This window comes from Amphiura filiformis, chromosome 7 (assembly GCF_039555335.1).
Source record: "Amphiura filiformis chromosome 7, Afil_fr2py, whole genome shotgun sequence".
Taxonomy (NCBI): Eukaryota; Metazoa; Echinodermata; class Ophiuroidea; order Amphilepidida; family Amphiuridae; genus Amphiura; species Amphiura filiformis.
The window spans coordinates 29,493,525-29,518,596 of record NC_092634.1 but is presented as its reverse complement, the minus strand read 5'-3'; the positions used below and the strand labels follow the sequence as shown (position 1 = coordinate 29,518,596).

At 36.4% G+C, this 25,072-nt stretch overlaps 1 protein-coding gene across 1 annotated transcript; it reads right to left on the bottom strand.

Moving 5' to 3' along the window:
- Positions 1-2,508: 2,508 nt before the first annotated feature.
- LOC140156989 (uncharacterized) lies at positions 2,509-24,872 on the bottom strand. Its single transcript, XM_072180043.1, has 13 exons — positions 24,241-24,872; positions 23,743-23,894; positions 22,083-22,183; positions 18,434-18,534; positions 17,224-17,556; positions 16,041-16,140; positions 14,573-14,868; positions 13,666-14,010; positions 12,316-12,522; positions 11,676-11,723; positions 6,461-6,581; positions 4,667-4,996; positions 2,509-3,785 (listed from the first exon to the last, which is right to left on the bottom strand). The coding sequence occupies exons 1-13, from the start codon at positions 24,557-24,559 to the stop codon at positions 3,554-3,556; spliced, it is 2,685 nt and encodes an 894-aa protein (XP_072036144.1). The 5' UTR covers positions 24,560-24,872; the 3' UTR covers positions 2,509-3,553.
- Positions 24,873-25,072: the final 200 nt, after the last annotated feature.

The following is a 25,072-nucleotide window of genomic DNA, read 5'->3' as shown; positions in this document are numbered from 1 at the left end:
TATCTGTGTCCATAATTACGATATTCTACATTACATCATGACTTTTTTCATATATTTCCAATATTTTTAAAACTCATAGCTCGACCAATAAAATTGTGTATTGGGTTCAAACCATCCAATTTTATAACATATTATGGATGATTATTAATAATAATAATTCATATTATACAATAATTGGTTTCTATCTGTGTCCATAATTACGATATTCTACATTACATCATGACTATTTTCATGGTTAAATGGGAATAAACGGGACTTCTCCAACATATAGTGACGTCATCAATTATCTAGTCACCGAATCGAACCTTTGACTTGTCTTTTGTTCCCGTTCTGGTACATTACCCTGGCGAAACGGAACTACTCCCGATTCCAAAAAAAATACAAGTTTTTTTTTTTTTTTTGATAAAAAAACTATCCTGTTTTGCCAAATAAAGCATAACTAAATCATAATCCTTAAGGGCGTACTACACCCATATATTGGTTTGATTGGTCTAAAAAATATTTTGTCATTTATAGCTAGGCGATATATGCACGGATCATGTGAAATAAAAAAAAAAGAAAAAAAAGAAAAAAAAAGGTGGTTTTAAACCATTGTATAGTAAATCATTTTAGCCCTATATATTTTTTGTTTACTGTAACCTAGTTACTCAGATGCGTGTTTCATAACAAATCATAATTTATTCTTTTCAACATGTTCAAGTAGGGTACATGAATAGAATACATTAAATCCTTTGTTATACTCTCTATAGAAAATCTAGTGGTACATGCAAAATATATAACACTGAATAAATTAAATAAACACTTACACAATAGATGCATATAGTCATTAGTCAAGTCAATACTATGTGTTGTTAGGAGAAGAAAAGGCTATTAGGTCACCGTATGTCAGGTTATAGGTCAATTGGTTCAGGTCAAATTTAAGCATCAATTTTGAATACACATGTGAGAGTCTGTGATATCAGAATGAGGAATAATTTTGATATTCTGTCTTAACTGGATATATATCGAGAAGTGCAAGGTGGATATACTAATATACCTTGGGATGTAAATGGTGAGTACAATTTAAAATGCCTAGTTGAGATGGATTTCACAAATAAATATAAAATAGTTACCAAAATCACAAAAGCTAAGCTTACGGAAAACTACCCAATATGGTGGTATAGGTGACAAGAAATACAATTTTTTTCAACATTGCTGTAGTATGGTTGTGGTAACCTGTTACCTATGGCTTAATTAAGTTTCAGTGAAATAATGTCGCAAGTTAAAAATACAAAATATAGCTCAACATTGAAAATAGAAGCATTTTAACAGGTTCGTTTTTTGATAGTTGTGGAACACCAAGTTCATGAAGTCATAAAAGAAATCAGGGACCACTTATTCCCATTTTACATATCAACATTATTTCCCTAATGTGTTAGCAACACATATCCAAAATTTTAACGAAATCCGTTGATAGTAAGCTTTCCAAAATGAAGTGAATTTAAATCATCAGTGTTGTACCACCTTTTGGCTTCTACTTTTAAAAGCATGTAAGCTACGTTGATACCGATGCCACCAATAAAACGAGAAGATTTGCCCCTTCATTTTGCATACCACTTTGTCCAATTTTTTTTTTTGTAATTTCTTCACAAAATGCAAACAAATGCAAAACAAAATCAATGGGTGTAGTACCCCCTTAAGTCAGTTCTAAACTTTTTAACTAGCAATGAAAGTCTAATTTTGAAAATAATGGCTAAAAACATGCGTTTTGAGGGAGTTTTAGTATTTTGTAAAAATTAAGCCCAAAGACTTGTATGAAGACTAATTACAAGTAATGCATTCTAATATTTGGAAAACACCTTTTCTGATCTTTTTTATAACCAATATATATCAAAAATAAAGGTTATACATGTACTTCCGGGGTTATATTATTAAAATTATGAGCTAACTCTTAGCGTATAGGGCCTTCTCAGGATTTTGAATGCTTAGACTCTGCTAAGTCTTAGAATTTTGTGACTACTATTGTAAGAAATAAGCCATATAGGCTTGTTTTTGGCCAATTTCCCCTAAAAATTGAAAAATATTCGACTTTTATTGTCAGTTAGGATTAACAAAAGGCTTAGGATTTAACTATATCATTTGGCAAAACAAGATTTTTAATTCCAAAATAATAGTGTTGTATTTTTCTGGAATCGCAGTACACAGACATCTATAATCACCTTGATTTTGTTCATTCATACACAGAAGAAAACAACACTCTCATGGAACATAAAAATGGTTAAGTTCATTTCAAAAACACTTACTTTTTCCAAACAACTTATTTCAGTGCAATAATTTATGTGATAGGTTATTGATAGTTGCGAATTTTAAAGTTTATATCGAACAAATAAGCCTAAGCGCGCCAAGTGTTTTTTTTTTTTTTTTACTAATAGTACTAATTGACCGTATTATCTGATTATCTGTATAGAATCACAAGACTATTAAAAGTAACAGTTCAATATGTAAAAGGAATCAGGCGACAAAATAATGATAGTAGAAAAATAATTTACAGCGTTTAATAATAAATATGTTAAAATACATGTTTATTTTAAGAAAATATAAAAATAGCCCGGCCCGCCAGATGAACTAGGCCAACGTACAACACATTTTGTTCTATATTTTATGTAAATATTTATTATGATCAAGTTCTCTTGTGTAGTGCCTTTTCAAGTTCTTGCTAAAACGCTATATAAATACCACTTTTTAATATGTATTAAACATGTACGAGTCTGTAAATTCAAAAAATTAATTCTTTAGTCGAATTGCACCATCAAGCAAAACATGACCTACATTCCAATGGCATATTAGACCCCCTATTCTAAACCTGGCATTGGAAAATTTTAGGGGACAAAATGATATTGAAAATAGTTAGAGAATAAGCTAGAGTTACAAAAATTTCCATACCAATTGTTAAATGTCATTTGATCTTTAAAAATGTAAAAATATACCAGAAAAATGTGACACAAGGCAGCTATTGGACTTAATGCCTTGTGGAAACTCTTCATATGTATTTAGTCAATGCTATTTTAATGGTACATTACGTATTGTTGGTCGAAGCAGCAAAAAAAAAAAAATCGATTTTCATTATTTAAATAAATATAAAAATAACACTTTGATGTTTTGCAAAAGTTCATTCTACAAATCATATACTTTGAAACGTGCTTGGTTTACTGTTGTTTAAATTAGTTATGTACGTTTTACAAAAAAAGTGTTATTGTTAATTTCAGCCCTCTTTACAACATGTTTTATTTATGGCGGACACTGTGTTTTCACTGACGACCAATACGCCCAATCAGCATGCATAATCAGTAATACCAATCTACAAAAAACACCGAAATAGCACCCAAATTTGCTCATTTGGTACTTTTAATGGCACGTTTGCCCAGATGCACCCAATGGGCGTATTGGTGTTCACTAAAAAACCACCCATTGATATACCAAAACCGGTGAAAAGGTCCCCCTAAACCGTGTCACATCCCCGTAACCCATCCGGGGGGGGGGGTTTACATGGGCTATGTCACCAATGGTTGGTGGCTCAACTGTAACTTTGAATGTTTTTCTCCCGGGGTTTTGTCTGTAATACATTTTGATAAACACGACTACTCTGAGCATTTATCAAACCAGTACCATTCTCTCGTGGAACAGCGTAATTACTGTCGCTTAGTGGCCGCAACCGCGGAGAATCGTAGTCATTTTTGATGTCTGGAACGGGTGGTCTGCGTGACATCTGGTCGCCTGAATCATGTCTTGAAGTGGACGGTTTTCTTCTGCAAAAAATTAAATAGAACATATTCAGTCTTTGTTAATTTGATTTCGTCCTTTTCATTTTTTTGTTTCTTATTCTTCAGTTCCTCTTTTTGCATCTAAATTCAGTATCTTTTTCAGTATTAGGCCTACGTGGTTTTTTTTTTACATAATTTTTTGAACAAAAGTGGCACTAAGGTTATCTTTCCGTTCGCCGGTTGCTCGCACAAAACTATTCAATCGATATTTAGTCATTTTCATCACTTTGATTATTATTATCATTATTTATAGTATTATTATTATTATTATTATTATTATAGGGGAAAAGCGTGGTTATAAACAGGGTTATAGGGAGAAAATGGTGAAGAGGGGAAATGTTCGTTTCCCTCTATGGTTTCAGAGGTTCATTTTGACGACATAGCACCATCTATTTCTTCCGATTTAATTTTAATATTATTATAATACACCCTGTAGCAGTTATAAAGTGGTCAAAATCTGGACTGTAGAGGGGAAATTAATTTTATTTTTTGGGGTCTTTTTTATTCCAAAATCGCGGAAAATTTACAAATATAAAGGCCTATTTTGATATAAAATTGGATCGGTTGAGCCCATATTTATTGGTCGAGCTATGAGTTTTAAAATATTGGATATTTTAAAACTCATAGCGAGACCAATAAATATTGGGCGTAAAGCATCCAATTTATCATTATTATGTTTTGGATCCAATATTATCACAACTTGGATCCATCAAAACATAATAATTAATAAATTTGGTATAATTTGAAACTCATTATTATTATTATCATTATTGTTATTATTAATCATTATTTTTATTTTCATTATCATTTTTATTTTTATTAATATTTTTATTGTCATCATCCTATATATAAAATTTCAGACTTACGACAAATCTTGATATTGGTGTTGAGAGCCATCCAGCTCCTGATAGGCTGGATTTTGCTCTGGGACAGAACGAGGGTCTGGTGGCGCTTCATAGTCATGGTCCGCACCAGGCGTTTGAGAGGATCGTGGACGACGTGGAGGTGGTTCATACGTGTGATCCGTACTCGCTCTTGGGGGTCGTTGGCTAGGTGTTCGAGGGTTATCCAATGTTTGATATGCCGGATCTACCGTAGGCCCTGGTGGGGGTTCGTAGTTTCCTTTTCCAGTCTCTTCAGACTTGTTAACGATGCGAGAAGTCATTGGAGTGTCATCCTGTTTTGCAGTCTTTTTTCTGACAAAAAAGGGAATAGCGGCGTCGCATTAGACTTTATATAATTATATACCGTATACGAGTATGTATAGGCCTAAGCTTAGCAACACAATTTTGCTAAATTAAGGGTAGACGAGGTAGTGTTGGTCGAAGCAACCTAAAAATCGATTTTCATTATCTAGATCAATATATTATTGAAAATTAACACCTTGATGTTTTGCAAAAGTTCATTCTACAAATCGTATACTTTGTTTGCAAACTTGCTTAAAGCCATATTATAACATTTGCTGAGGAGAACGCCCTCAAAAAAATTTTAAATTCAGGTTTTTGCACGATTGTAATGTACTTTAGTAAACAAAGATTCTCTGCAAAAATCAAGACTTCAGGTGCTGTAGTTTTGTCAAAATCCGAGATTTTGAATAAACCGCCGGAACCGCCGTTTTATTATTACGATGGAAATATTAGTCGAACGCGTATTCGATGTCAACATACCCCTACGTACACGGCGTGCGGGACACACACACATGCCAGAGGATCGTACCATATTACAACCGCCGGAGTAACATGCATTGGCGCTAGTAGTAAATTCCCATTTTCTTTGCTTTACCTCACTTGTTCGGCTCAAAATTAAAAGGGGACATATCTGACAGTAAAAGCTAACATTTTATGGAAAATAAATACTAATCTATTTTTTAAAGAAATGTTATAATATGGCTTTAATATATTGTTGTTAATGAGTTATGTACGTTTTACAAAAGTGTTGTTGTTTCAGCCTTCTTTACAACGTAACTCAAGAACCGCAGCACCTATAAAAGTTATCTGTGATATTTTAATTCTTCTACACGCTCGCTATGAATTGAGCAATGCAGTTTTTGCCAAAGCTCACTACCATTCGTAAGATGCTGTGAACTACCAAATCACAACAGTTTAAAATAACTAATAACCTTAAGAAAAAATCTTACAATAGGAGGCAAAATTAGGCTATTTTCCGAAAAAACTAAGAACATTTTGAAAAATGACTCATCCATCATGTCCAAATAACAAAATTAGTCCACAAAAAGGAGTCATTCATACCAAATGGCCCAAAAAAGACCACATCCCCTTATGGTCACTTGTACTGAGTCCAACCGTCAAATCGTCAGACGATATGATAAGGAACTAAAGGGAAATCCGAAAATTCTTTATTCACATTGTCAGAAAGATATTGCAATAATTTACTTGCATCAATCTGCAAGGGCTTAGTCATAACGATACTAAACCACATGACCAAAACGAAAGCCAGGAACTTGAAAAGGTCCATCGAATTAGACGTGTATGCCTACTATATGCCGGTTTCATACTATAATGCCGCTGCCGCTGAGCGGCGTGACGCACGTGCATTGCAAACAAACGGCCACAATCAAGGCTTGTCATTGGCTGATATCATATAAACTTGCTGCACCGGTAAGCGGCATGATAGTCTGACTGGGGCTTTATGTGTGTTACCTGCAACAAACTGTAACAATGATGCAGGCTACTAGGATGATGATCACAAATGCACCCGCAGCTGCTCCTATTATAATAATTAAACTATTGCTCAACGATGCAGCAGGAGACGATGTAAGCGCTGTCACGTCAAAAAGAGAGAGATAAATAAAAATGGAGGTTATTATATCATTGTGCAATCCCGGGTGTGCAATTGACCTTTTTGGTAAATTCTAGTATAAGCCTTTGTAGGTAGACATGAGAACTCGTCATTTGATGTCACGCCGACTTGCAATATGCAGTAACAATGTTCGATAAACGATGTGCGCATCGGCGTGAAGTCAAATGACGAGTTCTCAGTTGTACTCGAAAGGCTTATGGGATTTAATACCGAAAAGGTGAATTGACCTTTTCGGTAAATCCCATAAGCCTTTGCGGGTAGCGTCACGGCGATGGTATTTCTTGAATTAAGGGCATACTACACCCATATATTGGTTTGATTGGTCTAAAAAATATTTTTTCATTTATAGCTAGGCGATATATGCACGGATCATGTGAAATAAAAAAAAAATGAAAAAGAAGAAGAAAAAAAATGCTTTTACACATTGTAGTAAGTCATTTTAGCCCTATATATTTTTTGTTTACTGTGTATCCTAGTAACTCAGATCTGTGTTTCATAACAAACTATAATTTATTCTTTTCAACATGTTCAAGTAGGGTACATGAATAGAATACATTAAATCCTTTGTTATACTCTCTATAGAAAATCTATAGTGGTGCATGCAAAATATATAACACTGAATAAATGAAATAAACACTTACACAATGGATGAATAGTCATTAGTCAATTTAATTATATAATGTGTTGTTAGGAGAAGAAAAGGCTATTAGGTCACCGTATGTCAGGTTATAGGTCAATTGGTTCAGGACTTCAGGTCAAATTTAAGCATCAATTTTGAATACACATGTAAGAGTCTGTGATATCATAATGAGGAATAATTTTGATATTCTGTCTTTAACTGGATATATATCGAGAAGTGCAAGGTGGATATACTAATATACCTTGGGATGTAAATGGTGAGTACAATAGAATGCCTATAGTTGAGATGGATTTCACAAATAAATATAAAATAGTTACCAAAATCACAAAAGTTAAGCTTACGGAAAACTACCCAATATGGTGGTATAGGTGACAAGAAATACAATTTTTTCAACATTGCTGCAGTATGGTTGTGGTAACCTGTTACCTGGGGCTTAATTATGTTTCAGTGAAATAATGTCGCAAGTTAAAAATACAAAATATAGCTCAACATTGAAAATAGAAGCATTTTAACCAGTTCCTTTTTGATAGTTGTGGAGCACCAAGTTCATGAAGTCATAAAAGAAATCAGGAACCACTTATTCCCATTTTACATATCAACTTTATTTCCCTAACGTGTTAGCAACACATATCCAAAATTTTAACGAAATCCGTTGATAGTAAGCTTTCCAAAATGAAGTGAATTTAAATCATCAGTGATGTACCACCTTTTGGCTTCTACTTTTAAAAGCATGTAAGCTACGTTGATACCGATGCCACCAATAAAACAAGAAGATTTGCCCTTCATTTTGCATACCACTTTGTCCAATTTTTTTTGTAATTTCTTCACAAAATGCAAAAAAATGCAAAAAAAAATCAATGGGTGTAGTCAACATGTCGTACGTATTGTGTCGTTCTGTCAGTAGGAATAATTTGAGAACTTGTTATTGGGCATGACCAAAATTGTTGATGGGACATGTTTGGTTTGTAATTATGTAGTGAAACCAAGAAGGGATAGGTGTCTACTTATTTGCTCCACTTGTGGAGTTAATGTTAATTAGTAGAATAGTGTAAAAAAAAGGATGTGCTACTGCTGAAGTTGCGTCTAAAGCTGTAGCCTATGTAGTTAAAGTAGGCACTTGTAGACTTGTCTGTGTGAAATGATATTAAAGCAGTAGTATAATATAATGCCAGTGAAATGTGTCTGTATATAGTTGAATCATAACGAGCATAAACAACCAAGCCTCTCCTCTTCTTCTTCCAAACAATTTGCACACAACCAAAAACTGCAAATAATGCTATTATTGGGAAAACCAAATAGCTGTCCCTTGTGAGAGGAAGGGAATACTTCTTACAAACTAGTAGCACCCACCAAAATGCTCTTATAAGTAGGAGGTAATCCAGTTCTTTGCGCCTCAAACTCTGACAATTGCAGCTCTTTAAGCTCAAATTTGGAAAAAATTTGGAAATTTTTAGCTCAACAGCCTATAATTTGGCCCAAATTTCAGTTCTTCAAGCCCCTATTTTGCCCGAAAATCAGTTCTCAGTTCCCAAAGTTCGGCCCTCCGCGCCGCACACCCCTACCAAAATTTAAGTTGAGTGCCCCCCCCCCCCCCGGGACTTCTTTACAGCGTGCAGAGTAAGTAATTGTAAATCAGTGGCTTCATAGAATAGCAAGAATGAAACAGCTCCTGCTCCCATTTCCGCCAAAGTTTATTGTATAATACACAATATGAATTATTATGAGCATTTTGATTGTTAAAGAATATCAGGTGCTGTGTGTAATTTGGGAAACTCAGATTGGTGAAACTGAAGTGTTGTATTCAGTAGTTGTTTTTAGTTAAATCATGAGCATTGAACCTCAAAGTTGTCATTCTCAAAGCTTGTATCATGAAAATGTATAACTAAACTATAAAAGTGGCACTAAAGCCCACACTGAAGAGAAGTGGTCATATAAATAAAGTTTGCACTATGAATAACTATAAATCAATTAGTGTTTAAGTGGACTGTCAATGGGCATATTTATTTGCAGTTTGTGATGGAAGTAGTCTAAGCAGCAGGTATTTTTGCTCAACCTCTGCAAAAGTTGAAGCACATGATTATGATTACTGTGGTGAATAAAAATCGAACTGGTGAGACTAGGTCACCTTGGACTTAAAATATCCTGTCTCTGTGAATTATCAGGTGGCTGTCTCAGCCAGTTAATAGCGGCCTGTCAGTTATTTCTGCATTAAACATGACAAACACAAGCCCATTATTTATAGGGGGACGTTTTTACCCTTGACCATCACAGTTTCTGCCTTGGCAATCACTACCAGCATATGTACAACATGCTGTTAGTAATTTATCAGGGCAGTGTCAGTAACCCCAACATAAATGGCACCCTACATTTATTGAATGGCCTGTGAAAATGTATGACAAGAACTGAGATTCTGTAAATTGAGGTCAAATTTAGCACTACAATTGTTTAGGCGAAGTAAAAAGAAAAATATGTTTCTCATCCGGGTTTGTACAAATTAGGAGGATGAGGGGGTTTGTATTTTCTATTTTTTATTGGAGAAAAATCTGAGAAAAAGGAGGAGGAGGCCCTTTTCATTTTATTGTTTTGAGAGGTAGGCTCTTCTAGTGATCACAAAACGCTTCTTAAATGATGTATTACGCATTGACAAAGGCGTAAAATAAGTTTCAACTTTTGCAACATCTTTTTGAAAAAGTTACAACTGAAAATGTACAAAATCAAAAGACATTTGCAAAATCTATAGTGACTGCCACCGCTCTCTGATATTCCACAGATGCATAAAGAACCCAAAACACAGTCAGTTACCCCACTGGTAACCTGCAATAGTCCCATAAATAAAACGAGCACGGCAGAGAAGAAAAAGGCGGAAAGAAGGAAGGAAAGAAGGAAGGAAGGAAGGAAGGAAGGAAGGAAGGAAGGAAGGAAGGAAGGAAGGAAGGAAGAAGGAAGGAAGGAAGGAAGGAAGGAAGGAAGGAAGAAAGAAAGAAAGAAAGAAAGAAAGAAAGAAAGAAAGAAAGAAAGAAAGAAAGAAAGAAAGGAAAGGAAGGAAGGAAGGAAGGAAGGAAGGAAGGAAGGAAGAAAGAAAGAAAGAAAGAAAGAAAGAAAGAAAGAAAGAAAGAAAGAAAGAAAGAAAGAAAGAAAGAAAGAATAAAAGGAAAGGGAAAGGAAGAGACAAGGCAGGCAAAAAAAAGAAAGAATGAAAGAAAGGAAGAATGAAAGTGGGCCAGAAAGAATGAAAGAAAAAAAGAAAGGAAGAAAAACAGAAGGAATGAAAGAGAGAAAAAAAAGAAAGAAAAACAGAAGAAGGGGAAGAAATAAAGAAAGAAAAAAGAAAGAAAGAAGGAAAGAGGGTAAGAAATAAAGAAAGAAAAAAGAGAGAAGGTAGCAAAGAAATAAAGGGAAAGAAATAATGCAAGAGGGAAAGAAATGAAGAAAGAAGGATAGAAAGAACTTGGAGAAGGGAAGAAAAAAGAAAGACAGAAACAAGGAAAGAGGGGAAGCAAGAAAGAAAGAAAGAGAGAAAGACTAAAAGAAATATAGGAAAGAGAAGGAAGAAAGAAAGACATCAGAATGAAAGGAAAAAGGAAGGAAAAACAGCAAGCAAAGAAGGAAAGAAAGGAAAGAAAGAAAAAAGATAGAAAGCAAGAAAAAAGAAAGAACGGAAAGACAAAAAAGGAAAGAAAGAAAGAAAGAAAGTAAGGTAAAAAAGTAAGGAAGCACAGAAAACAGAAAAACCAGAACGCAAGAATAGAAGGAACGACTGAAAGAAATGCAGAGGTAGAAGGAAAGAAAGAATGGAACTTAAAAAAGGATAGGCAAGAATATTACTAGTATATAAAGCAGTCAAGGTTGTCACACAACCCCAATCGGTCAAACGCAGCCTATAAATCTAAGCACATACAATGACCATGTACCTTGCTCCCTCAGACCATAGCCTCAGACCCAATCAATTAATGACCCAATTATCTGCTGTGTCCCCACATGTAGGTCAACTCTTGTGAAAGGTATAGGAATTGCAGTTGGTGACAGGTTTATTGATAAACACATTGGAGTTGATGACAAGTTTAAAACCAAGACACATGGCCATAAAAGCACACCTCCTGCTTATAAGAGCATTTCAGTGGGTGCTACTAGTTTGTAAGAATATTCGCGGCTCACGCCGCTCATACTCTTACTACTACTAAGAGTACTATGAGTACTACTGTACCTGTTTAGATCGAGGTCCCTGAATGACGCTATATGTTTATGGAGTTAATAGGGCAACTGTGATCAGTCTTTGTTTATGGGGCTGTGAGTTTGGAATCACTTATAGCTAATACTACAGAATCATATACCTGTCCTATATATCATAATAATAAATCGGTTTTTTCTATCTTAATAATAAAATGAATTCTGGAGACTACCAAACAGTTACTTACTTGCAGTTGGTGCTGTCGTAAGCGATACCGCTTTTGTAGTACCATAGCCTAAAATACAAATGTTCCGTAGGAAAATATAGCTCATTACACTCAAGTATTTGTGGTCTGGGCGGGGTAGAATGACCCTAAAGTATGTGCCAAGCATGCTAAAGGGTCTGTCAGATTTTTAAAGTTTTAACCAGTATTGCTGTATGAAAATGGCAAGAAATCGAATTCATTGTATTTCGAAGGAACTAAACATTGTATTTTCAGCTTCATAAAGATGTGGCTCAAAGTCTGGAAATAATAATACATAATTATAATACAATATTTTTGATATACCTGCCAGAAGAAATATAAACCTGTCAAAGGGACTTTGACTTTTTTTTTATACCTTGGGACCAGACGAACAATTTGTGTTATTTTTTAACTTAATCGATCAAAGCATTTTCAATTTCAATCCCCCATGTGACCTTTGACCTCAATAACTCAATTTGCACTTGGCACTTATTTCCTCTAAATACCTGAAGCAAAAAAATTCCATTAGTTTTACGCAACTTCACGGTTATACTGGGCCTTCAATGATCTCTATCTTCGAGTCGACTATATCACTGAAATATGAGCTTAGAAGAGGAAACAGAAACATCATTATACTACTAACCCAGGTCAGTTACTGGTAGACCTATGTTTGGCTGCGCCGAACCTTTGCCCGTAGCTGAAGACCCTGCTGAAGACTTTGGAGATGCCGTGGACACCCTTACCGATGTTGCACTGACAGTTGTTGGTGAACTAGTTGTTGGAGGAGTTGTTGTAGGCTTATTTGTTGTTGGCACTTTAGTCGGCGGTATGACGGCAACTTGGACATTGTCTTGACATACAAATTGAAATCGAATGGATATGTAATTACAACATTGCGTAATACATCTAGTAATACATATTTGTATCATCTGCATGCACTATTCCACTAGCGTCTACGCTTGAGTTTGAACGCCCATAGTGCAGTCCCACACGGGGTCACACATTAGACAGGATTAGATCTTACACGTGGTACGTGAATTGTGTACCGTCAATTTGATGTCATTGCATTAAGCAACCACTCTAACCAATCATCACTTAACTCTTGAATCACATTTAATTGACGTCAGACGTTCACGGACCGCGTCCACGTGCAATAATGATCTGATCCTCCTGTCTATTGAAATCGAATGCGGATATCAATTGCCCGCGGACCCGGCCCCTTGAATACGGTAGTGCATTGTGGCATAGAAAAAAGTTATAGCTTCTATACTTTATACTCTAGACAGTATGGGAATATTTATTGTCAATCTGTCAATATTGTCATGCAACTAACGTAGTCAAAACAGAATTAGATTACCACACGTGGACGCGGTACGTGAACGTGTGATGCCAATTTTATGTCACTTCAACCTCCATATTATATTACATCAATCGGCACTCGACTCTTGAATCACATCAACTTGACTTCACACGTTCACGTACCGCGTTGTAATAAAATATGACACACATTTATTGTGTAAGGGATCTATAACGTAAAAGGATGTCATGGGTTGCATCTGGTCTGCGGACCGTAAGCTATCCAGAATTTCCAGTTAGAAACGAATGCGTATAGCATTATAGTATACACATGGATTAAACTCCTTAATGTTACGCTTTGAAGTATTTAAAAGGCCTTCTATCTTTCATACTTGTACTTGCATGTATACATTATTACCCCATTGAGTCATAATGTGATTGTCCTAAATCTAGCACATTATGCGGACATTCAATGCAGAATAATTTACACATCCGGCCAATGGTTGGTCCATAATAGCCAGATAAAAGATGTTAAAAGATGTTAAAAAGTCGTGTTCACACGGTCGGACTTAAGTCACTTAATACCGGTAATAAGTCACTATTACCGGTTATAAGTCGCTTATTACCGGTAATAACTCACTTATATCCGACAGTGTGAACACGACTTTAGACTGTAAGTTATTACATTATAGATTACCTGCAACTCGAAGTTGTATGGTCAATTTGGCAGCGCTGCTGATATCACCATGTCCACTATACCCAACAAACTCCCAAACATTACCGTCATGAGTCGCTATGTCAGGAGTTACTTCTATTGTGGAGTTTGTGTCTGAAAGTTGCGGTATCTCAGCATTCGGTGTTATTTCTGCCTGTTGTAGTGGAGTGGGCACTCCGCTTACAATTAAATAGCAACTTGCCATTGGTTTGGCGCCTTCAATGATGCATCTGAATGTCACTGGCTGAGAGTTTTCTAGCACTACTACCGAATTGCTGGTGGTGACCTCGAGGTCACTTACAAAAATGCGTATTTTCGATGGCAAAACTGAAAACAAAGGAGGATTGAAAAAACGCGGGTAATTAGATATTAGATTTTGCTCGTGTTACATTGTGTTAATCTAATTTATTTTTAACATCATAAAATATTTTTAATATGGTAGGCTATCTTGCATGGACGTGTTTAGAGAAATTCAAAACTTGTTGCAATGATTCTGATTTTTGAGTTTACAGTCAAAAAGTTTCATAGTTTTACATGACTCAAAAATAAACGAAACATCGAAATTAAATTTTAATGTAAACCCGTAAAACACAAGTGTTAGTCCTACCATGAAAACATGAACAAGAAGTGACGCCACTTTCAGCTCCCGCCCAACCAAAATTCCCTGTTATATATCAGTTAATGGACCTGAAGTAAGTACAGGGTCAACCGGACAGCGGAAACATTACAAATGTATAATTTCCAGATCACTTCCAGCGTTTGAGAGATTAATGTTTCTCAATTGCTGCGACTGTTACGAGTACATGTATTTAACTTATTATTATCAAGTTTGCATACGAGAACTCAAAGACGGTGGATACGGGTTTATTTACTTCAACATACTAATTACCTACAACATCCAATGATACTTCTTTTGAGACTCCGTCAGGCAATGCGATATTTGATGCAGTACAGCGTAAGGTGGAATCCTGGTGCTCAGAAAAATCAATTGTCATTGCAAATACACCAAATGTGTCATAGGTGTTATGAGATGGTGGATAACCAGTATTCCAGACTTCTGCCGACTCACTAATGATATTGTCATTCATAGGTACATCGTTTAGATACCAATTAATTTGGGCAGCAGGGTTGGCTTCCCAAGCTTCGCAGGTAAAATAGGTGAGTTCATCATCTATAACTTGTTCTCTTAAAGAAAATTAAAATGTGGTCGAATATGAATTGAAGTTATGTTTACAATACGTATATGCATGCATGACATGTGTTTAGTAATGGAAGCTGTTGCAATACACATATATGAGAAGAAATTCAATTGTTACATTATTATACATGAGTAGGAACTTGAAAAATAATTGTAATGATTTTGAAATCGCTGGGCAGCGTAACGATATTAAGATCTGCCAAATTGGCTTGCGACGTACTCCTGTTTGTGCATTCTCGTTTTAGAGGCTACGATTCCTTACGTCTTGGTGCTTACGCCCGTTAAACTATTCAAAGTTACTCTCCTGTGACGTGATTTTGAGTAGTACTTGTTATTTTTGAAGATCACTGCGCCTCTGACTGCGCCTTGTGACCTAAGGCCGTGTAAAATTAATAATTTGGTTCTCGTCCCTCCCTCCTCAATTTCTGGGATTTGTCAGATTTTTTTTTTTTTTTATAGATTTTTCAATTTTTTAAGACTTTGGAATGATTTATGAAATCTTCATACATATAAATAAGTTTATTAGAGAACAAGCATCACTTCCAAGTCTTTTTGTGGTACTCTAGGGGTTTATCCTCAGAATCTCACATTTGAAAAAAAGGACCTCATCGTTTCCTCGAGCACTGTTGGAGAAGACCGAAAACTACTGACAATGCTAATTTTACATTGAAAAAAAAAACAAACAAAAAAACACCTCCCTCCCTCATCAATTCATGAAAATCCTCTGGACGAGAACCAAAACATTAATTTTATACGGCCTAACATTTCTTGGTGCAAACCGGGAAGCGTAGACGTATTGGCACATTCAAATCTCTCAAACACGCGTAAAACCACATATAAGTGGACAAATGTAGCAATTATTATGTACCTGCCTGACTCCACCCTGACTTTATATAGTATTTGACAACACATCTATACCGTTTCTTTTTTAACGGGCATGTACGGGTAGCATGGTGACAAGAATAGTTATTTCAAAGTTATCATTGTCCATTTTAGATTATCGGTTGGGTTGTTGAATAATATCATGATGTATCTGTACATTAATGAGTCTGCAATCAGTCTCGGACATTGATACAAAAGAAAAATTATTTTGTAAACATTTTAAGGTTGTGCCTCTTCCCGTGCCTCTTAATGTTACAAAATATATCGACTTGCTTACTTGTCAGCCTGTCGTGGTTTACGGATTCCTGGTGATCTTTTCTTTCTTTTTCCCTGACTTGGAGGATCAGATGTGTATATAACGGCACCGACTGGTCCAGCTAAACGACGCAACACAAAAACCAATATAAAAATCAAAGGGATACAGAATATCTCCGTCAAACACACAAAACATTGTATATTTCAAAAGACTATGACCGGTTTTATTTACAAAACATTTCGTCTTCTATCCACATCTTTCCCCTGTCCTGTCCCAACCTCTTTCTTCCTCTTCCCCAGCAAATTATGATTTTTAGTATCGAGTTATTAAGGTTAGCAACTATTTAACGTGTTGCGATTTGGTAGTTCACAGCATCTTGTACTTGTGAATGGTAGTGAGCTTTGACAAAAATTGCATTGATCATTTCATAGCGAGTGTGTAGAAGAAATCAAATATCACAGATATACTTTTCTATGTCCTGTGGTCCTTGAGTTATGTTGTAAAGAGGGCTGAAACAACAATTTTTTGTAAAACGTACATAACTCGTGAACGACAATAAATCAAGTTATCAAAGTATATGATTTGTAGAATGAACTTTTGCAAAACATCAAAGTGGTATTTTTCCATGATATATTGATTTAGATAATGACACTCGATTCTTTGGCTGCTTCGACCAACAATCCAGGGAGGTAAATAAGGATAATTTACTGGGTGGGCAATTTAATTGATTTTTGCCCTCAAATAATGGAAAATAATTTACTGGGTGGGCAGCAAGAATTAATGGCATCCAGGCGTTAGGATTTATGGAAATGTAGACATGTTTTTGCGTAGAAGTTGGCTTTGATGTAAAAAGTGGACATTACACTCCCCCTAAATGCATCTTCTGCAAATTTTTAGCATATTCATGTAGCAACTTCAAGAAAAATTGTATACCATATTATATTTCACTTTGGATATTTAAAAATCTTATACTACTAATTCACTCACCATTACTCCTACGTAGGAAAAAAAGCAGTAAAATGAAATGGTAATTATTATATGGTGCCCAAATTTTTGTGGGCAAACTAATTTACTGGGTGGACACTTTTGGGTAATGGGCAAGTTGAATTTACTGGGTGGGCAAAATAATTTACTGGGTGGGCAAATGCCCACCCAGTTAACATGTTATTTACCTCCCTGAGTCCTAGTCTACCCTTAATCTTACCAAACACATCTAAAGATACTTGTACTAGTGCCACTACATCATTCATGTCATTGGTCCCAACACATGATAGCGCAATCGCAGGACTGTTCTTTCTGCTGGTCGTAATCTGGACCGTTTCCGTTAAGTCCCCATTATCAAGTAGTTCAGGACCATCGGTAACTATCCATGAAGTATGACCTTCCGTTGTCCCTTCGATTGTCCATGATATTATGGTATCTCTCACGGTTCCTCGCAAGGTGCATGTGATATTTACAGGCATCTCAATTGTTGTGTTTAACTTGTCCCAGGGATTCAGTTGGACTCCATTGTGGTAAAGGAACGTTGAAGGAGAACCTATTGAAAAAAAAACCACCGAAACATAATGGAAATGTATTATGTAAAGACTAAAACTACGTCAGGGAAGAAGTGTTGCTGGATGCAGCTAGCAACCTCAGACACATTGTAAAATTTGAGACCGTGAGGTGCATAAATGTGACGTGTAATGTCAAAAGGAGACACTTTTGGGCAGGATCATAAATGGAGAAATAGCCAAAAATCTGACCGGGGGTGATTTTTTCACAATTTGGGTTTGTTGCAAATTTGTTATGTTATTAATGTTTAAAATATTGTCTGATAGTGTCAGACCGGAATATAACTGGCATTTTGTATTTTTTGAGACATTTTTCATAGTAATTCGTACTCTCAACATTGTCAATATTATTTTTAAAGGCCGATATCTCAATTCCCAATTTTATAATACCATAACTTAACAACTCAATATCTTCACTTAAGAATGACCGATTTCAATGGGGAAAACGGCGTTGTGGAGCAAATTATCTCTATATTTAAGATATGTAAAAACCTCCAAATTGATAACCTGCCCAAAAGTGTCTCCTTTTGACATGACACGTCACAAATGTAGGTACATATCCGTATAGTAGATAAAATATTTAGTCGTCTTTGGTCAGTTGGTAGGTAAAGGATTCGTTAAGTAGCTTTATGGAACTCTTTATAAAAATGGACCCTTTTGGCCCTTCATAACAATTTATAACCAAATCTGCATAAGTTAAAGTCCAGTATGTATACCATGTATATAATAATATTAGTTCGACGTGTTACCGTTATTGCATTGCATATGCAGCGTAAATTGTGCTCTGTCCTTGCTTACATCAACATAGATGGTCATGACAAGTAGGTCCAATAATTAAGCTATAATGAAGGTAAAACTTACTTTGTCTTGCAATTCGCATGTGGCTCAATCGATTAGGAGAACTAAACAAAATCTGGGATTCGACTATCCAAAATTTCTTTTCATCCTTAAATACTGCTGCTCTGTAAATGTAAGAAACGTTCGAAAGACGTGTTTAGAACTTGGATGTTTATTAGTACTTTTAACATACAGAGTCCACACCAGTAAATACAAGTCTCCTACACCTTTGGAGGAAAAAATTAGTGTCCCAAACGAGGAAAAGTACAATAGGACTTAATTTAATACATTAGAAAAGGCTTAAAACACAACTATTAGGCCCTGGTTCATATTTAATCCTCATGTAGGCCTGAGAATTAGATTGTGTGTGAAAAATGAGTAGGATCCGACGATTTGGCTAAACTTTGTGTTACATTTCAGAAACACCAAGCTATTTTGTGAGGTGGCGTAAGCTGTATGGGGTATAGGGTGATCTATTCGGCATTTTTCTGGAGAAAAAAAAAGCTGGACTCCATAATTTCTACAATGAATGTCTTCATCTGACCTTCGACTTGCAGAAAGGGTAAGTTTTGAAAAACCGAGTCGCTCTGGAGTCAAGAAAATGACGGTTTCCCGGATCCTGTTTGTACAGAAAGTCAATGGGGAGCTTTTTACTGGTGTGCACCCTACAGGGATGTCGGGACATTTTCAAGTAGCCAGAGAAAGAAATGAAGTGCGGACTACTGACACCTGTGTTGAAGAAAGGGGGCATAGATCCACATGATTCATCGGACTACAGGCGAATAGCTGTAACTTCCATCGACCATCATCATGGAAGTTATTGAGAAGGCATGGTTGCTAAAAGCTGCACCCATCATGCTGAAGAATCAGAACTGTATCCAGCGAGGCCTCACCAAAGCAATATCTTCCATGAATGCAGTACTTCTGGTGACTGAGGCAATCAATGATGTGACACTGGTAACAAGTAGGCAACACACACATCACTCTGCTAGATGCGTCAAAAGCCTTTGATGTTGTAGACCATAACATCCTGCTGAATGATTTGTACGATGCTGCAGTGACTGGGAAGCTGTGCCTGGTATTTCAGTCAATGTACGAGAACACTGCCTCATGGTTAAATGGAGCTGGCTGTCTCTCTTCACAATTTGATGTGAACAGGGAGTTAGACATAATTATCCATGGTTAAATTTTGAATTCATTGTTAACTTTGAAGTACCAATCAGCTTATTTCAATAGTGAAGGGTGCCTGTGTTAATAAAGGCTGGAGAGACAAGATTATGGAACACCGGTGTTTTTAATGGTCAAGCGACCTCTCGTCTTTGATGTTGTTAAATTGATTCACATTAATATGACAAAATGCCAATCCGAATGAAAAGGTCCATTTTTTTCTGTAAAAACGTTGAAAATAAGCCCTTAAATCACAAAAGGTCCGCTTATGAGCCGGTCGCATCCCAATAAATCCTGGCTTCGGGCCTGTGCAGGGCCGCAGTGTCGCCCTTCCCTCGTATCAATGTCTATATCCCTATTTTGCTTACTCCCCCCCCCCCCGATGATCAGTCTCCCCGCTCCCTCCCCGGTCCCTCCTCTCTTCTCTCGAGTTCTTCTCTTTTTAGTCTTTCCGTCTCTCCCTCTCCTCTCTTTCTTCCTCACCCCTCCCACTCTCACTTGTTCAGTCTGTCAGTCTCAAGTATCCCCCTCCCTCTTTGCAAAAATAAGCTCTGCAAAATAAACATAAAAATTGGCTTGCCATTGTTACGAATGAATAGAATAAATTATCTTTGCGCATATGCAATTCTTTTGTATTGCATTTCAATATAAAACACGATTACCGAATCGCCACTTGTACGCGCCTCATTGGGAGATATTTGGCTATTTCAGACGCTCGTTTTATCGCCAATATGAAAGACTTTTGCTTAAAACTTGGCAACATGGTTAGTATATATTTCAATGCATGTAATACTATGTTTACGAACCACTCACGCCTAGGCGTAAGTGCATAGACACCAAACGCAAGTCAATTGAAGCCGTACAACTTACCGCGAATTTAGGACTGTAAAATTTAGACTCTTCTTTTAGCACCAACCCTCTCATCTCAGGTTTTCATGTCAGATATTAACATAACTTACCAAAACGAAAACAGAAATTCACTTGCTTCAAATGATTAGTAACTAACAAAAGGCTAGAATAAGATTGGTCACACCTAGCAGGCTAACACTTCAGAATAACAATGACTTACGAAAACGAATACGGAAACAGAAACTGAAAATATAAAACGACCCTTTGTATCCTCATGTATGGTACATCATATGGTGTACTTTGCACTGTAGTATCCGTATTTACTAGTATTTTGATATGGTATTTTATTACCATGTTCATCCTTATGCAAGTATATTTCTATTCTTTGTATGGACTTTATTGGCATCTCATATAACTTTCGGAAATTGTGCTCTATGTCACTATGTGTATTTCATCATTATGAAAATTGTTTATTGTGTGGACCCTGTATCTTCTGTCATCGAACGGGCGCGACTGAAATAATTGGCGGGAAGACCGGTAGATGTTTTTGTTTTCTTGCTGCAGCAGAGTAGAATTTGACAAACACAATCAGCCATGTGGGTAGGTGTTTCGGTTTCATAAAATTGTTAAATGTTGATGGAGGTTGTGTGTGGGGCGGATGTGTGGGGGTAGAGGTACTATATTCGGAAAGACATGTTAGGCTTTTATTATTACCAAATGATCATATCAAATGAGCATCTTTAATATCATTATTCTTGAAGTAACACAATGTGACCATTGTCTACGGCAATAATCGTCTTACCGTGCATATTTAATTCAAGTTTTTTAATCGGTATTTACAAAAAAGCCACGATATGGATGAAAAAATCTTAAGTTTAATCGCATGTGAAAACTGTCGGATAAATTAACTTTACTGGAAGAACAGAATTTACTGCTAAGATATTAAAGGATGTATCCGGCAATCACAACATTATGCCTTATATGATAGAAATTTAATTATCAAGAACGAACCACGTGGTTTTATTTGAAACAAACTCATATCCGTCTCTCAACACGCGATATTCGAAATTCCCGGGCGCCGAAATTGTCCAGTGCAATGAGTCCAAGTAATACAATGAAGGATGACAACAATTGAGCACAAGTAACCATGACGTCATTGCACTAGACAATTCCGGCTGTTTTTATTTGTTTTTATGGTCAATATGAGTTTGTTTAAAATAAAACCATGTGATTCGTGCTTGATATTTATTTTTCTAACATGTAAGGCACAATGTTGTGATTACCGGAGACATCCTTTAACCTGTCAATCCCAATCGATATTTATTTTTAGTTGTGCAAAATGATGGTTTTACATAAATTATGAAATTTAGATGAATCAATCAAAACATGTATAATTTATCAGCTCGTAATGGGCGGGATTTTTTAAGGCTTTTACCACTTCGCCGATAAGTAGACCTACGTTAAGGGCGATATAGTTGACCTGCCTGGTATGTAATGTGCATGTTAAAGAAAGTAGCCAAAGTATTGGACTTGAATTATCAATAATTCGTGATGCTTTTGGCGAGATGTCACAGGCCAATTCTCTAAATAAAATTTATTGATATTAATCGGCGATGTTTAAAGGCCCGTCGATTACGAGCTGATCAAACTTATGTACCTCAATATCAAAGCATTTCCATCTGAGTTCGGAGCTTCCCAAGTCACAGAGACACGTGTTTTTAATCTCCTATCACAATTACCCCAAGCGTCATTAGCATCCTGAATATAAAAGCATACATACATAAAAACACTCAATACTTGTGCGCATTACAAGAATCTGTATTTTGTATATATTTTTCAAAAGAGAACCACATGCACTTAGAAAAGAAAGTTCCAAAAGGAACCACATTTGTACTCTCAGAAGAACCCTTGAAGGTTCTAAGGAGAATGAGAACCCTAACATGAGCTTAAGACACTCTGAGGACTTTTTAAAAGAACTTTGTTTGTTCTCCAACGGGTTAAACGGGTTGTTGAATAGGGAGGCACCCTTAGAGCCTTCAAATTCATGCGCGTATTTTGGGGGGGCTTTGGGGCGCCAGCCCCCCGGGGTCAAAGTAGGGGCGGCAAAAACGAAGGGCGGCTGGAAGAAGAAGGGCGACAAAAACAGGGCGGCAACTAAAATCCTTTTTTTTTTTTTTTGCTCTTCACTTTTTCAAACGACCGTGAAAAAAATTGGGGTCAACCTTTTCGGGCTGTTAAGGAAGGGGCGGCAAAATTGTTGCTTCTTCAGCCCCCCGGGCTGGGGCGGCCACGGTACGCCACTGAAATTCAAAAGGGGTTCTATAAAATATAAGATTGTTTGAAATGAAATGAAATGTTCTACAGAGGTTCTTCAGAGTGCCCCAAGATCCTTTCATGGTTCTTCAAAAAATCCATCAAAGGTTCTCTTCAGAAAAAGGTTCCTTTTGGAACGTTCTTTTGTATAGGCAATTATAAATGTGATGTCTCAAGATATTTTGTGCCAACATAATGATGTATGCAGTAAGGTGAAGAGTACTAACAGCAATTTAAAATAAAGCTCCATTTGGACTCTTCCCTGACGATTTCCTTCATTATAATTATTGGTATTTAATATATAGCCTGCCTGGGCCTACCTATACAGTTAATTGTTCCAGAGAATTAACGAATCATCATTAGTTCATCATAATCATAATGAGCAGTCAAGTTAGCTCAATCGATAAGGCGTTCGACTATGGTGCGAGAAGTTGCGGGTTCGAACCCTGGCGGTGCCTATACGCTCACATGGAAAAATTGAGTTAGCTTGAAATTCCCTTGGACAAGGAACTCACTGCTAATTTGTCTCGTTGTAACCCGTACGAAACTCGGGGAGCTGATCCTGGTTGCGATGGTTATTTGTGGAATGTCTAGGGTGCGCTCTCTTGAAGCAGCAAAGTCCCTGAATTGTTGTTTAATGGTTTGTGGAATGATGTGGGGCCGTAGTGGTCAGCGACAACCTGTAAAGTGTGCTGAGGCTTGTGGATCAACGTCTAGGCGTTGTGTCTGTGCGTAGCGCACTATAAATCACTGCGCTTTTCTTTTTTTTTTAGTTATCATGTTTATGAGAGACAGATGCCTCAAACGTATTTTCGATAAGTGACCTTTCAGCCAAGTTTCTCGAACAGATTTTGAAAGATAGATGTCGCAGAATGAAAAACAGTCCAATTATGAAAGATGCAGCATGTGAAAATCTTACCATGAATGGACTATTTCTAGGTTTATCGAAAGCTTTTGATACCATTGATCATGATATTTAGTTACATAAGATGGGGCATACTTACGTTTGATGAGCAATTCATTATCTGTGTCCCTGCATCTGGGTTCCTGAAATGTGCCCCTTTTACAAATGATCTTGATAGAGAATGTATTTCTTCAAATATAGCAACAGGTGTTAAGATGAACCCTTCGAAAGCCTCCGTTCCTTCCAATGTAACTGAGATAATATGATTGAGCAAATGGACAAGAGAGTATCACTATGCATGCTATGAGTCAAAATGAGTTAACGGGAAGTCATTTTCAGAAACAATCTATGTCAAATATTCTACCATTTGCTTTGGTGTAAATTGGTCTATTTTGTTGCAATTGGAGTTAATGAAGACATTGACTTTGAAAGGAAACCGTGGCGTCATGACACTGTCCCCTTAATAAATCAATATCAAAATTATATTTTGATTCAATTATTCAACTACAGTTTTAGTCTTTGTCATGTTTGTGAACACCTTTGTATTTACCATTACCAAAATTGATGTAAACTTGAGCTTCTGATTTGCTAAACATACCTGTGAATGTCTGCTTTGGGGTATAAACTGTAACATTAGGAGTCAATCTGATGACAAATGGAGCTGGTAATTGCTGGGGTCCATCACTGTGGTGCGGACTAACACCGCGAATCAACGTAGAACACACACTTCCTTCGGCCGTAGTTCCTTTCCCAGATTGGAATGAAGCATTGAGGTCACTCTGGACTGAGTCCATCAGAAGGACCATAGTGATGAAACAAATGAGGTTGTCCATTGTTATTGTATGATGCATGTAAGTAAAACACTGCATGGCTATGAAACCGCTGAAATCGTGGTTATCATTAACGTTAAATTTCATTATACATGCTAAAACCGAGATGCAAAGGTTTAACTTTTTACGCACTTATTTCCGTGTAAGTACACAGGGCAATTATTCAAATCGACTGGTACATTAACTTTAAGTCAGTCACCAGAACTAATACAATCAGTGTATAAATGAATTGAACTTTTGGTCTGTTCCTCATTCTTTTTTTCGGAGTTCCCCTCGACTGAGTCGTTCCCGGCCAGCAGTTGTCACTAAGTCAATATTCATGAAACACGATTTTCCCAACGATCTCAAACCCAAGAAACAGTTCAATATCCACGTTCAGATAAGGTGTTTGAGTTGCAATGTGAATTAAAGCATGAGTTCAAAGAACTGTGTCTTTAGAGATTCGAATAGATATTTTCATTGCGTGTTGTTTTCCAATGTTTACACTCAGTGAATACTTAATCAAGACAAATGACCAAAAATTAACTACATGTATTTGAATGGGGCTTATAACTTTATCAATACTGCTGCAAATTTTTGATTTTAAAAGTACCTAATACC